The sequence below is a fragment of the Nicotiana attenuata genome, chromosome 2, assembly GCF_001879085.1.
Source record: "Nicotiana attenuata strain UT chromosome 2, NIATTr2, whole genome shotgun sequence".
In the NCBI taxonomy this organism is placed as follows: domain Eukaryota; kingdom Viridiplantae; phylum Streptophyta; class Magnoliopsida; order Solanales; family Solanaceae; genus Nicotiana; species Nicotiana attenuata.
This window is the reverse complement of record NC_031990.1, coordinates 36,530,751-36,545,934: the sequence shown is the minus strand read 5'-3', so window position 1 is coordinate 36,545,934 and position 15,184 is coordinate 36,530,751. Positions and strand designations below refer to the sequence as shown.

Below are 15,184 nucleotides of genomic sequence, written 5' to 3'. Positions count from 1 at the left end.
ATTTCAGATGATGAGGTTTGGGTTCTTTTCTAAGGTTATGGACTAAGGAGGAGATGAGATCGTTAGTTAAGTGACATTGTCAGTTCTTCATAGGTTAGGTGATGGGGAAACAACCCCGGGTGTATGTATGGTGAGCTCATGCAGTGGTTCGATGGCTTTGGAGCGACTCCGGGCACGTTTGAGGACGAACGCATGTTTAAGTGGAGGAGGATGTAACGACCCGACTGGTCGTTTTGAGCAATTGCACCCGCTTCGGTAGTTTGAGGTCTCGAGCAGCTTCACATTATGTATATCGACTTGTGTAGTGAAAAATTTGACCGGAATTGGACTTTTCAGTAAACGGCCTCGGAATGGGTCGTGGGTGATCCCAACAGCTTCGTATGGTGATTTTGGACTTAGGAGCGCATTCGGTTTCGGATTTGGAGGTCCATAGGGTAATTTGAGGTGTTTCGGCGAAAGTTGGAAAAGTTGAAGTTTTGACCCATAGTTGACTTTTTTGATATCGGGGTCGGAATGTGATTCTGAGAGTTGACTTTTTGATATCGGGGTCGGAATCCAATTCTGAAAAATGGAACAGCTCCATTATGTCATTTATGACTTGTGTGCAAAATTTGAAGTCATTCCGGATTGATTTGATATGTTTCGGCACAAAAATATAGAAGTTGGAAGATTTGAAAACACATCATTCAATTCGATGTGCGATTCGTAATGTCGGTGTTGTTTGACGTGGTTTGAAGCCTTGATTAAGTTCGTATTGTATTTTGGGAAGTTGTTCATTGTATAAGTGATTCATCTCAAAGCGGCTAGACAATCTTCCTCCTTTCATATTTTTCAGTTGCCACCTTTAATTCCGTCCTTTGTGGCATCTTAAGATTTTCAAAAGTGGGCGTGAAATCATTCTAAGTAAAAGTCTTAAGGTCTTATCAATAAATCCCTCTGTACTCAATCAGAAAAAAATATTGCGTGAATAACCCTCATTATTTAGCTTTTAGTAACCTTTTCTGCATACATGTATTTAAGTCTATACATTATTTCAGTTTGACTTCTACATACAATCCCCACTAATGGGAAATGTGGAATAGAAAACAGAGTACTCTGCTTTTTCAAGAAAAGAAACAGTTGAAAATGAAACTAACTTCAATCACGCAATTTCAACTATTAACAATTGTTCATAACCTCAATATTTTTGGTAAAAATATCATGATGTAAGGTCACTATTTCGTTCTAAAATCACATGAAACAAGAAAGATGACCATAGTTTTATATTTTCCTTCTACTGAAATTGCTAAAATTCATCCATGCTCCAGAAGCTCTCAGCTAAAATATCACCATTCATCAGATTGTTTTCTCCACCCACCATTTGATCATAATTATTCAAAAAGTTGCCAGTTGCTGGGCTGAAAGTATCCATATCATAACTGTTGTCGTCAAACGGAAAATGAACATTGACAACAGAATCACCCATCTCACGAGGTGGAAATTTTGGACATTCTGAAATAATGTTGGGAGATTTATTGGTACTCATGGATTCTGACGAAGGTGAACTCGAACTGCAGCATCTGCTGCTGCTGATGCTGTTTCTCTCTAAGCTTAAAACTTGTGGGGTTTGTGTAATTTCTGTGATATTATAAGGACCATATTGTGAATCCAATAATGAAGTCTGTATTGATGGGATAGCAGATGAACCTTGTATCTTCTGAACAAGCCGAGGTATCCAGAGACAGCGAATTATGTGTTGAAATGCTGCACTATTGGAGTCAATCTTCAAATGCTTAGCTTGTTTCTGCACCCTTGTTCTCCAGTAATTCTTGATTTCATTATCTGTTCTTCCCGGTAGATATTGCGCGATTTTTGACCATCTATAACATTGTCAAGGAGAATCACACCAGTTATTATAGTTCAAAACTTGATAAGCTTAAAAACAAAATTGATTTAATACAAGGTTTTCTGAGCAATGACAAGATTAAAGGAGTTGCTAGACCAATATATATACACACTAGCAGGGTCGGAGCCAGAAACCAAGTTACAGGTTCGACCGTTCCTAGTAACTTTAGTTCAAACTCTGTATTTGTCTTAAAAAAATTATTAATATGTACAAATTATTAGTTTAGAACTCAATAACTTAAAAGACTAGAATCCTGAAATCAAATCCTGGCTTCGACTCTGCAGAATATTACTAGAAATGAGGCCTACGACAACGGTTTTAAAGCGGAAAACATTTGCTGTAGCTGGAAGAAGAATCAAAGAGTAGTATACCTGTTACCCAACTTGGAATGAAGTTCAAGAATCAGGAGCTGTTCCTGAGGAGTGAGATTCCCTCTTTTAACGTCGGGTTTCAGGTAATTCAGCCATCTCAACCTGCAACTCTTGCCTGTTCTCTTCAATCCTAATAAATCAAGAAAGTACATGGAATCAGCAACTAATCTAAGTGTCTAAAAGATCAATATATACGAGCAACGGACGAGTGAATTACCAGCACGGTGTGCAAGCATATTCCATCGGCCTTCGCCATGTTGGGAAATGTAATTGACGAGGAGACTGTCTTCTTCAACAGTCCATGGACCTCTTCTCAATCCAACTTCATCATCACTAGAGCTGCTTGAACTTTTAGACAAGAAAGACATGTCTGTTTCCATTGAAAGATCTTAGTACTGAAAATTAAATGTGCTAAAAAGACAAAAGTGGACTACTTAATATATGATTGAAGCAAGAGTGGCTAGCAGCCAACTCAGATCTATAAGTGTACAGATTTTTTAGACTCACCACTTTCTACTATATATATAAGTAGATGCTGCGTCGAACTTGCCTCAAGTTAATTTCCAAAAGTCTTGAACCAATAAAGGGCAGCCACAAGGGTCCGGGGAAGGGTCCGACCACAAGGGTCTATTGTACGCAGCCTTACCCTGCATTTCTACATGAGGCTGTTTCCACGGCTCGAACTCGTACCAGTTACGCCAAGGCTCCCTTGAACTAAGTAAAAGGTACAGAACGTAATAGAAAATTTAGAGGACCTTTTCATATATTAGAAAAATAAATTAGATTCCTAAGTCAGTTAGAAGTTAAAAGTAGGTGCATTAAGGTGACTTCCACCTAGTTATAGTGCCTAATTATTAATCAAAACACTTATGTTTAATTAAATATGACTAATGGTGTTCACAGGTCCTATAAAATATAGCGTCAATGTGAAACTATAGGCACTTTCTGTAGAATTCCAAACTGAAGATAAGAAGAGGTGGTGATAAACTTGTCGATAAGGACACAAAAAGTTATCAAATGTAGTTTTACTGGAACGGGCGGGGAATGAGTTGTATTAAAAATATTTATTCGCACTCGGTGTTTGCCACTATACTAGGTAGGGGTGACAAAATGGTTCAAAGAAAACAGTTAACCACCCATATTATCCACTAAAAAATGGGTTGGATAATGAACTTTTTAAAAACGGGTCAAATATGGATAAGAACCATATTATCTATTTAGAAAATGGATAACCAGTGGGTCTAACTTTTACATTTGTATAGGGAGACTAAGAATTCTCCCAAAAGTGATCATATACAAGAAGTCATGGATAATATGGGTAACCCATATTATCCGCCGGTTAACCTGTTTTTTATCCGTATTAAATATGGGTCGGGTCGGATAATTGATCTGTTTTTTCATTACCCGTTTTCGACCCGAACCATATCCGACCCGACCCGCCCGCTTGCCACTCCTAATACTAGGTAATTTAACCATAAGAATCTGCAAATAGAAATGGAAAATAGCGCTTAATCTTAGTCAATTGATAGTCGTTTAATGGAGGATATATATATATATATATATATTTGTTTGATGTAAATACTGAGTATTTATAATTTTATTTTGGGTTGAAGAAGTGTGTATGTTTTCAAGATTCTCCACTTATAAACGTGGTTGACTGAAACACATGTATTAGAACAACTGCATCCAGAGTTCACTAAACAGTAGTTATAAAACGTGGGAATTTGTATGTTAGCCCAAGAAGGAGGCGCTGCTTGGATTTTCAAAACAAGTTCCCCACTTTAAATCTTGGATTCCTTGCCAAATGCCAATGATGTCGACTTATGGTGTTATTTGTGTGGTTCTTGCTTCTTCAAAGGCCATCACAATACTCAGAATAATTACAAACTTTTCCATTTTATTGAATAGTCCTGCAATTCGGCTATATTTGACTCAAATATTTCAATTACATCATTTATTTATTTATTTATTAAGTTCAACAAGAAATGGTTTATTCCATAGCAAGGGAAGTTCTTTTTGTTGTGATCTTGAGTAAGCTCCCATTCCTCTGGATTCAGCTGACAAGGCTAATTTACTAGAGGAAAGACAAATCACTCAACAAGAAGTTGAGAAACTTTGGTGAGTAAATTTGATAGAGGTATTCTATATAAAAATATATCACAAAAGAATTTGGCCCAACTTGATTTGAATACTTTAGTAGATCCAGGACTTAGAAGAAAGACAAATAGGAGCAGAAAGTAAGAAGGTTTTTCATTTAAGACCGACTTTCTAGTATCATTTATGTAAAGAGGATACTAGTCACCTCCATATGATGTTTAATAATATTAACAGGTTGTTTGGATGGTTGTTACCCATTGTATTGTATTGTATTGTATTGTTATTCTAAAACAATGTTTGTTTTGATTGTTTATTAAAAATTGGTTGTATCGTATTGTTAAATCCATTGTTCCGGAACAACCAAAAGCACCGTTTTATGAAACAACCGATTTGGTGTGGTGGGATCGTTTCCTATTTACTTTTCCAATTATGCCCTTATTTATTACTCTATAATTCTATTTTATTATTTAATTTTTTTTTATTTTAACTCCAAATCTCCAATCTATTGACCTACTTTATCTTCTTCCATCTTTTCTAGAGTTGGTTTGCCCCGTTCTTTTTATCCAAGTCCCCGTTCAATTCTTCGTCTCTTTCCATTGTTTCAGTTTTCTTTTTTTTTTGCTAATATTAGTTAACCTATTTTTTTTCTCAGGTTTTTGCTCTTGTTTTCAAGCTACGTAATTAATCATAAATTAGAGGTTGTCTTAAAACAATTGGGGGTATTTTAGTGAACTTCTCAGTTACAGTACAGTACGATACAGTCAAACCAAATAACAAAATGTTATTTAACAACAGTAAACGATACAATGTATTCAAACGTTGTATCCATAAAACGATACAATACAATACAATACAATACAGTACAATACAATACATTATGAAACGATGAGTAACAATGATCCAAACATAGTGTAAGTTGATGCCTTATTCCACCCTTGCTTAATTAGTTTATCTAGTGACTAGTATAAGCCTTTTTTTGTGGGTGGGGTGGGGGGGTGGGGGGTGGGTGGTGGTTGGAATTCCTGATTATTCAGTAGATTAAAACACTTGATTCCAAACCGACCAACTCTGGCAGTCAAACTCAAACCTTTTACTGCCTCAGTTAAGAGTAGCTGACAGCTCTTTCTAATCTTTGATAGTTCTCTATTACGATAATTGGCATGTCTTCATAAACTCAGATTAGGTTAAAAAGAGAAACATTTCTCCACAAAACATTAGTGTCATTGGCTCGAATCCAAGCCCAATTTTCTACAAAGGCCGTAACAATTATTTGAAGATAAACCATGTTGACAAGTCCTGCGGAAGTGTCAAAGAAGGCAAATCACCATAATTTCTCAATCAAAGTGATTAGGCGTGATAAACGGCCGCCATTAAAAAATAAGACAAGTAATTAACCAAATAGTTAAGAGTACAAATCCATAATGCAGTGGTAGAGAACAAGTATCCCATTGCAACCAGGGGCGGATTTAGGGGGGCGGAAGGGGCTCCCTTCGCCGAAAAATTACACTATATGTATAAGGCAAAATGTGTGTTTTACCTCTATATTTTATGTTTTAAATCCCCTTGACACAGCCCAAAAGCATATCTTAGTGGTCAAGGGGGTTCAAAACCTTTGTAAGGTCATTGGTTCAATTCCCACTAGCTTCAAACGTTTTTAACTTTTTTCCTTTTTTGAACCCCTTAGCGAAAATCCAGCCTCCGCCACTGGTTGAACACACTTGCACAAAGCATACTGAAAGCAACTTAAAATCCTATAGTGGCGTTTAAGGACTTAGTATAGGAACTAGATGATTTCCATGAGTTGATTCTCTGGTCACCTGTATGCTGCATAGGAATTCCGCAGCTGAATCTAAACGACTTGCAAAGCACTCGTTGAAGAGCAAACGATGTAACAGGATACCAGATCAAGAATCACTGAGCTCAAAATCTGCATACTTGACACAGTTTTACTCGTGTTCCAGCAGATTAATACTTTCTGTTCAAGTTTCAGTTTTGAGAGACTAAGAACTGTGCAGAAATCATACATACAATTTTTTTCTTGAATGATGTGACAACAACATTTCTTTTTGGATCAGCCAAAATTTCATGCAGAACTCCATTTGAGATGATTTTGAAAAACCTCTATTTAGACAAAGAAGGGCTAAATACCCCACCAGGATTAGCGCATTTTAGAGTAAGACATGAAAGTAGAAGACATTCTGTTGCTCCATAATGTAATCTAGAAAGCTTGTGCCAACTAACAATGTTATGCGTATTAGGGATACACTACCACTAAAATTGATCGTGATGCTTTGAAGACTAAGTGATACAAGAAAGTCATCTTTACAGTCAATCAACTGAAAATGCAATCAAGGGAACCCTCACTTCAAACCTAACAAAGAAAAGGAACAGAAGAGATGATGCCCTTCTTAGTGTGGAACATTTACCTATATGTGTTTTCACCAAATGTTTAAAACAACTCAAGTAATAGATGCTAATTGTCCTAGTACTTGCATAAAATAGATCTGCAACACGAAGACTAGAGAGACTACTCCCAAATTTCTAAAAGAAAAGGATAGCTGTCTACTAACACTAATGGAACTTTTTTACTGTATTTTTGCAGTACATCACATGTCCAGAATGGTGAATGAGAAAAATAACAAAAATAAAACCAAAATGGAGATGAAAGAAACACACAATGTCCAGCAGTAAGGGATCAGCACATATTTATGTACTTATATTCACTACATCTAGTATCAAATATTATGCAGCCACGAGGAGGTGACTGACTGCTTGATCTTAGTTAATTTCATGATTATAATTCATATATCTAAAGATTCGTTCATATCCAATCAACCAAATACTTAAATGCACCAGAAATTAGAAAGATCTTTTTGTCTGTAGATCCTAATCCTCATTTGTTTTTTTTAAGATTAAGACATCTGAATCTGAATACACATCTGAATATCAAGATGTGTATTAAGATTAAGACGTCTGAATCTGAATACACATCTGAATATCAAGATGTGTATTAAGATCTGAATAGAAATAATTAAGACTGTTTGATTTTTAACATCTGAATGTATAAAATTTATCTTTATTTGAAAATTAATAAACATAAAATTCAAATGAAATACTAACTAATCTAATATTCTATCAATAAAATATATAGTTTTTTAAAATATGATAGTTGTTGGTGGTGATGGCTAACGGGTGAATGCCGACTAGAGGCGGTGGTCGGTGGTAGTTTTGGTTGATGATGGTGGTTCATGCTAGTAGCTAGTAGTAGGGGNGATAGTTAATTATATCGGGTGGTGGTAGTAGTTGTGATTGAGGAAGGTGGTGGGTGGGTGATAGTAGGTTATGATGATAGGCAGTGCCGGCTGTGGTTATTGATGGTGATGGGGTGGTCAGTCGCGGTAGTTGAGGCGGATGAGTGTTGATTGTGGGTGAGAATGATGGTGGTCGGAGTGGTCGATAATGGAGGCTATGATTGAGGATGACGGTGGCATGGGTAGGCAGTGACGGCAGTTAATAATGAATATGTGATAGCATCTTAATGAAATTAAGTCTCTGTTATAGATCTTAATCATACAGACCTATTCGGAACCATTAAGTGGTTGTGAAGTAAAAAAAAAAACACACACTTAATGATTAAGATCTGAATAATCAACATTCAGACTTTAAAAACAAACTCACTTAATGTCTGAGATCTGGGATGATTAAGATTCAGACGTGCATTAAGTGCAAACAAATGAGGCTAACTCTCCTGGACTTCACATCTACAATTCATTAGAGACACATCCAAATATTCACTAGCCACAGGACAAGAAAAGGAAATACCACTTTTTGTTAACAGTTGAAGCTATTGGAAAGGGAAAGAATGCTCAGGAAAAAAATAAATAGGAGTATGTGAAATATAGTGGATGGCGTGCATGTTTCTAACAATAACACAAACAATGACTCAATCAAAATTTGGTAATATATATTACTATTAGACAAAACTCTCTGTTAACCATGTCTGGTAAAGAATTAATAACACTTCACCAAACATAAAAGGAGCAAACAGAATAAGACTTCACCTCATTCCTGTAACTTAGATGAATAACCTCATAAAGTACAATAATCACGCAAAACCTGTCGTGCAAGATCCAATGCTCCACTTGTCTTATAGATCAAGTGCAGGTTGTAAGCTGCTTCTCTATGCAAGCTGCAATAACCTGAGTTTCCATTTTCTCTGAGATGTTGGCTTTCAAAAGGAAGCTGGGGAATAGGATAATCCTTTTCCCGAATAGAAAGCACCTTCTCATAATATGAAGCGGCTAAAGACACAAGGCCCACATGATGACATGCTCGAGCTATGTTGAATAATGCTTCTTGACTTTCTCCACAAAGTTTTAGATACTTGAACAGAAATGCCATGCCTTGTACCACACACTGATGCTTATTCTTAAGTCTGACATCAAAGGCTAGATTAATCAATGAAGTCCCAACACAAAGATTAACAAATGGACTATCAGGAAGAAGTTTGTAGGCATGCAGGTATTCTTCTGCAGCAGCTTGATATAGGCTGCCCATACTAAACTGATGCCCTGAAATGATAATTGGAGGTACACATTCTTTCTCCTTTTCGCGGATCCTACGCAAGAATCGGGAATGCTTATGGCGATAAATCTCCATTTTGGATAGTGCTTTAAAGTAGTAATTCCACACTGATATTTTGTGAGGATGTCGCTGAAGAATATCTCTGAGAAAATCATACCCACGTCTAGGATCTATCACATTGTATGCCATCTGAGCTCCAAGAAGTGTAAGCTCTTCAATATTGTCAGATGATATCGCATTAGAAGAAAACTGCATGATCCATTTACAAACATCCAATGCTTCTTCATGTTTCCCTAGAGACGCCAACGCTTTGGCCAAGTCAATAACAAGCTGATGATTTTCCTCATCTCTTAAGAGCCAAGGAGTTGGGAGTTTCTTCTTCTTCTTTGGCCAACATTCATCGTCTGACTCTTCACTTTGCCAGTCCACACCAGCAGCTAATGCTTTCAATTTCAGTTCCTCCTTCAAATTTGTTCTCTGTTGAAGGAGCCTCTTTGCTCTAGCAGCTTTTTCACGCTCAGCAGCAGTAACTGCTGGTTTAAATTTCTGAAATAGGTTGTCGATCTGATTGTTTTCCAACACTCTAGCTCTTTCAATCAGCTCACTCGTTGAAAGCTTTTTCTTTTTAGAAACCTGCTCCTCTGTTGTTTCAGAGGTGATTAATTGACTAGCCAGGGGAAAAAATACATCTACAAACTCTTGAAGCATATTTTTAGTCTGATAAATCTTAGCAAGCTTTAATCTTACTTTCTCATCATACCACCAAAACTTAGACTTCTCGCTGCATGAATCTGCCCCAAAATCTATAACTGGTGGAGAGAGCAATGATATGGCTTCATTTTCCTTCTTTTCTTCAAGAAGAAGAGAGGCTAAATTTATTCGCACATCAACATTGTCCTCAAGTGAATGTACAGCTCTGTAGAAGAATCCAATTGCCTCTTCCTTTTTCTCCAATGACAGGTAACATTGTGCAATTTTCAAATTCAAGATTCCATCACCAACTCCCTGGTTTCCTTCTAACATCAAATAGTAATGTAAAGCATATTCATAGTGCTCAAGAATCTTTAATGTGTCTGCAATTTCAACAACTGAATCAACATTATCATTTGCATTTTCTAGTCCAAAAGCCTTCAATAAGATTTCAGCTTTACTCAGATTTCCAAGATAAATGTGGCAGATTCCTGCTTTTGCTATTAGATTCAATGGCCATTCTCTCCCCATAAAACATCCTTCAATATGTTGAAGAGCTTTAGCATATTCTCCATTTTCAATGCATATACTAGCCAGCATATCAATAATTATTGGATCAGCATCCGTTTTGCGATATTTAAGATAATCCTCCAGCATCACAAGGGAATGTTCAGTTTTACCAATTTGCTTATACAACTTTGCTGCCGATATGCATGCTTCAATATTGTCTGGATTAATTTGAAATACTTTCTCATATGCCTTGGCAGCTTTCTCATATTCTTTCAACTCACTGTAATGGGATGCAGAAAGGAGTCTGAGTGAAATATCTTCAGGTTCTGCAGCTATTGCCTTAGGAAGGTACTTATTCACATCAGCAGCATTCCCTTGTTCTAAAGACCACGAGAGAAGCAACTTCCACAATGAGGTGTCTCGTGGCATAACTAAAGCGGCAAGTTCATAAAAATACATGGACTTTCTCTTTTCACCAATTGCATCATATACAACAGCAAGTGTATGATATGCATCAGGTGTAGGTTCTAGCAGAATAACTTCATGTAACAGTTTCAATGCCTCTGTATATTTACCGGCAGCATAGCAAAGAGTGGCTTCCCCTAATAACTTTCTGGCCTCAAGATTTACCTTATTTCTGGATCCTTTTGGCCTTCCCGCTCGTTTATCCTTTTTGCGTTTCCTTTTACTTCCAGAATTCATGGCTTCCATTATTTCATCAAAACTAGCACCAACAATATCTTCCTCTTCACGTTTCTTTTTGGTTTGTTTATGCTGGCAATCAGCTAATGCTTTTCTCTTTCTTTCAGCAAGTAATTCATAATTATCGGCAGGTAATAAATTAACAGAAACACCTTCAAATTCTTCTTCTTCAGCACTATCCTGGCTGTCATATTTATCTTCACAGTCATCTATAGCTGCTGCCCCTTCAGAGCCATCGCTTTCCACGGAGCCCATTTTAACCAAATAGACCAGTTGTTTTTATTGTTCTCCTATTGCCCCAATTACTGTTAAACTATAACTGCATTAAGTCAAATTAAAACCTGCAAATAAATGATGCACATGTTTTAGTCCAGAAAAATAATGGAATGATCTTGAAGCTTATTAAAATGAAACAACCACAAATAGATGCATGTGTTAAATTATCTAGCCTTCATGCCTTTCATCATGTTGAACTTGATTCCAGTTAGAACAGAATCCAAAAACTCAGAGCCATCCCTTTCCACCAGGGGCGGATTTAGGGGGGCGGAAGGGGGTTCACCCGAACCCCCTTCGCCGAGTTTTGAATCTCATTAACACAAGCCAAAAATATAGCTTAGTGGTCAAGGGGGTTCAAAACCTTTGTAAGGTCATTGGTTCAATTCCCCATTGGCGCAATTTCTTTTAATTTATTAACTTTTCTCTTTTTTGAACCCCCTTAGCGGAAGAGGCAATGCTTTCCACAGAACCCATTTTAACCAAATAGTCTTGGTTTAATTGTTCTCCTATTGTGCCAATTATAGTTAAACTAGAGCTGAATTAAACCAAAGTAAAACCTGCAAATATATGATGCACTTCAGTCCAGAAAAATAACATGAAACAACCACAAATAGATGCATGTGTTGTATCATCATCCTTCATGTATAACCAAAAGCCAACTAAAAACTCAAAGAAATTCAGATATGAACATTAAGCAGATCAAATTAAGACTCTGAGCACTACTGAAATAATAATAATAAAAATTGCATTTTTTCCCACTCTAACATCAACAACAATAAACCCACTATAATCCTACAAATGGGGTCTCGAAAGAATAGTGTGTACACATGCCTTACCCCTACCTTGAAGGTAGAGAGGCTATTTTCGATAGGCCCTCGGCTCAAGGAAAGATATTTCTTTTTCCTCTCTATATGCAGATAATATGAAATTGAACCACTGATCATCAACAGCCATGCCTTTTTTTTTTCTCAGAATAAACTATGTTACTATTTCTCTATCAATCCTTCACATTTAGTCCGAGGTGACGCTTATTTACAGCACAACAAGTAGCAAGCGACTATTACTACGACCAATGTTACCTTAACAATGGCAAGAACAGAGCGCAAAGGTCTCTAGGGTTTCTTTATACTTGAAATTCTCCGATAGAAGAAACGGAATCGACTCTATAGACGAAAAACAAAATAGAGATCAACTGAAAAAATTGAAAAGCGGTTTTCAAAATCGATTTCAAGAGAAACAGTAGTAACAGATTTCTAGCTAAATTTTTTTGGATTAAATAAAAAAGAACGCTAGAAGGAGGGTTCGAACCTCCGACCTTATGGTTAACAGCCATACGCTCTAACCAACTGAGCTATTCCAGCTTTGGTGATGCTCCAGGTTGTATAAGTTTAGATCTGGAATCGACGACTTTTACGATTGTCTCCCTCCCTTAATCGGGTATTACCATTTTTTTTTAAATACTTTCCCCATGTAGAAATTTAAGGTTACTTTATTGTATGGTCGTGGAACTTGATTTTCTGAATCGGTGAAATTACAAACATTTTTTTTTATTAAAATAAGAAAATTGAATTATGTAAATATGCAGAAAATATTACCAAATGTCTACCTTTTGGGTTGAGTATAGAAGTGAGATGAGTTGGATTTGTAATAATCAGGGGCGGCTAAAGAACACTGGAGGCCTACGACCAAATTAATTAGAAGGCCTCAAACTTTTGAAAGAAATTCATATTGAGTAACTTGGTTAATATTTTATTGTTGACAAATGTGTATGATCTGATAAATAACAAACAAGTAATATGTTGTTATGAAGTAAAAATATAAAAAATAACAAATTTCAAATTTAAAGAACAAAATTAGAAAGTTAGAATAATACAACTTGATATTATAAGTTTAGAATTTGATATCAGAATAAAATTCTATTGTTTCAATTTCTTTGTTGTAATTCTTGAGAACTAGAGATTGAATGAAAAAATATTTTATTTTTTTGAGTAATAATAGGATTTATATTACTTTAGAGATTGACATATTACATGCCATATTGTTTGCAGAAGTAGCCCTAGGGGTAGATATCCCCGCATACAAAAGAGTACTATTAATAGTAATATTTTGGTTGCCTAGTGTTCTAAGCATATTAAAAATAGAAATAAGCACTTGCATTGTAAAACTACTTTCTCTGCACATATTCTTAGTAAGATATTGTTTCACAAAATGTGGGGCATCCGCAAAAAGTTTTGTGGTTCCTGGTTTATATTTTCCTTGTTTTTTGCTTCCTTGGTAGAGCGTCCGCCACTAAACTTCCTTGTCTGTAATTATGTCGAAGTAGAAGGCCCTTCTCCTAGCGCATTAATGACCTGCATGAGTGTTAGATTAGCTAATATTGCATGTCCATTATTAATAGCATTTATTACTTCCGTTGAGTCTGTTTCTATTTCTAGCGGAAATAGATCAAACCTGATCGCCAATTGAAAACCTTCCTGGAGTGCCTGCAATTCAATGTGTAAGGAAAATAGACCTTGGCAGTATTTGTTAAAGCCTAATATCCACTTCCCAGTGTTGTCCCTAAATACACCACCTATTCCACAGTTTTGAGTTGTAAATGCACCATCTATGTGTAATTTTATCCAGCCTTTCTGGGGTGCATGCCAAGGAATTTGAATAGTAATGGTTACTTTTGGATGCGGATTTGTAGTGGTCATGAAGTGAAATTCAAGGGAGTGATTAATGATATTTTGAAGTGATGGCCTATGGGTATTGTTATTGGTATTGTTACTATTCCTATTTAGCCATATTCCCCATATTAGGAAGGGAAGTAGGTCTTCCCATTCAATATGAGATGGTTTCATGCCCGGCCTAAGATTTTTAATGTGCATTAGCCAGTGTTGTGAGATGGTAGGGATTAGGTCTAAGGGTGTTAAACGGGCCGGGTTGACCCGTAACCGGACCGGCCCAGACCGAAAAAAACCGGAACCGGACCGGCCCGGTACAAAGAGGCCGGGTGGGGCTGGGTAGGAGGGGTAGAGGGGGTTGGTCCGTTTAGTTTTTTTAAACGGTTAACCGGCCCGGTACAACGGCTATAATTTTTTTTTTCCGAATTATGTGGGGCCCACTGACCGTTGGCAACGATCAGACCTGGAATTGATCCGTTGGCCAATGGGAGAATTGCAAAAATAGCCTTTTTTTAAATTTTAACCCTTTTTCAATTTACAAAATTAACCTTCTCTAAAACTATAAATATCCCCCCCCCCCCCCGTCTTCATTTCTTCACTCAACTCTCATTTCTCAATCTCAATTTCTCTCATTCTCTCATTCTCCAATTTTCAAGTCTTCAATTTATCTTCTAATTTTATTTGGCTCTCTTTTCTTGAATTTAATTTATCGTGTTTTATCATTCGAATTTTGAAGTTTGAACAATTGAACTTCAAAATTGAAATACTTGCTTGACGTTTATTCGTGGTAACATCGAAATTGCGTAATCAAGTGCTCAATTTATTATCGAATTCGGTGCACTCCCTCCAACTCTTTCTCTTATTTACTATTTTAATTGCATATTTAATTTTAGCTTATACTTTAATTTTTACAATATGTTGAATGCTGCTAAAAGAGCGTGTAGAAAAGTTACTGGTAGGGGAAATAAAAATAGAGGCAGTCCTTCAGCATCCGGTAGTAATAGTAATAACCCATTAACATTTACACATGTTTCCGAAACATCGCCTGATGATAATATAGATTATGAACAATTACAAGAAGATTTTGGAATAGAAGATAATGAATTAGGAATGGAAAATGAGATACCAGCTACACCTACTAGTGCTGGAGCTGGTAGTGTTGGAGTTGCTGCAAGGGGTGGTGGTCGTGGCACTAGTAGTAGACCACCCGTGGCTTCGACTACTAATCGTAGAAACAGAAGTAAGGTTTGGAATTTTTTTGAAATAATAGAAGGTACTGATAGAGTTAAATGCAAACTTTGTAAAGGTAATTTTAAACATTTGAATGGAGGAAATTTAGGGGGGACTAGGACGCTTAGTAGACATATGAGAACTGAGCATCCCATAGAATGGGGCGCTGATGG

At 36.6% G+C, this 15,184-nt stretch overlaps 2 protein-coding genes and 1 non-coding gene across 3 annotated transcripts; all 3 read right to left on the bottom strand.

Moving 5' to 3' along the window:
• LOC109207354 (transcription factor MYB108-like) lies at positions 960–2,869 on the bottom strand. The gene is made up of 3 exons (XM_019370259.1): positions 2,474–2,869; positions 2,257–2,386; positions 960–1,859 (listed from the first exon to the last, which is right to left on the bottom strand). Exons 1-3 carry the CDS (start codon positions 2,634–2,636, stop codon positions 1,286–1,288), a joined length of 867 nt encoding a protein of 288 aa, XP_019225804.1. The 5' UTR covers positions 2,637–2,869; the 3' UTR covers positions 960–1,285.
• Positions 8,272–12,321, bottom strand: LOC109207345 (general transcription factor 3C polypeptide 3-like). The gene is made up of 2 exons (XM_019370248.1): positions 12,195–12,321; positions 8,272–11,180 (listed from the first exon to the last, which is right to left on the bottom strand). The coding sequence occupies exon 2, from the start codon at positions 11,092–11,094 to the stop codon at positions 8,443–8,445; it is 2,652 nt and encodes an 883-aa protein (XP_019225793.1). The 5' UTR covers positions 11,095–11,180; positions 12,195–12,321; the 3' UTR covers positions 8,272–8,442.
• Positions 12,403–12,476, bottom strand: TRNAN-GUU. The gene has a single exon. It is a non-coding gene; the product is annotated as a tRNA-Asn (tRNA).

Coding starts and splice junctions, on each gene's coding strand:
- LOC109207354 (XM_019370259.1), bottom strand. CDS start 2,636: ATGGAAACAGACATGTCTTTCTTGTCTAAAAGTTCAAGCAGCTCTAGT. Junction 2,387..2,473: donor TATGCTTGCACACCGTGCTG/GTAATTCACTCG, acceptor TTGATTTATTAG/GATTGAAGAGAACAGGCAAG. Junction 1,860..2,256: donor CATTCCAAGTTGGGTAACAG/GTATACTACTCT, acceptor ACAATGTTATAG/ATGGTCAAAAATCGCGCAAT.
- LOC109207345 (XM_019370248.1), bottom strand. CDS start 11,094: ATGGGCTCCGTGGAAAGCGATGGCTCTGAAGGGGCAGCAGCTATAGAT.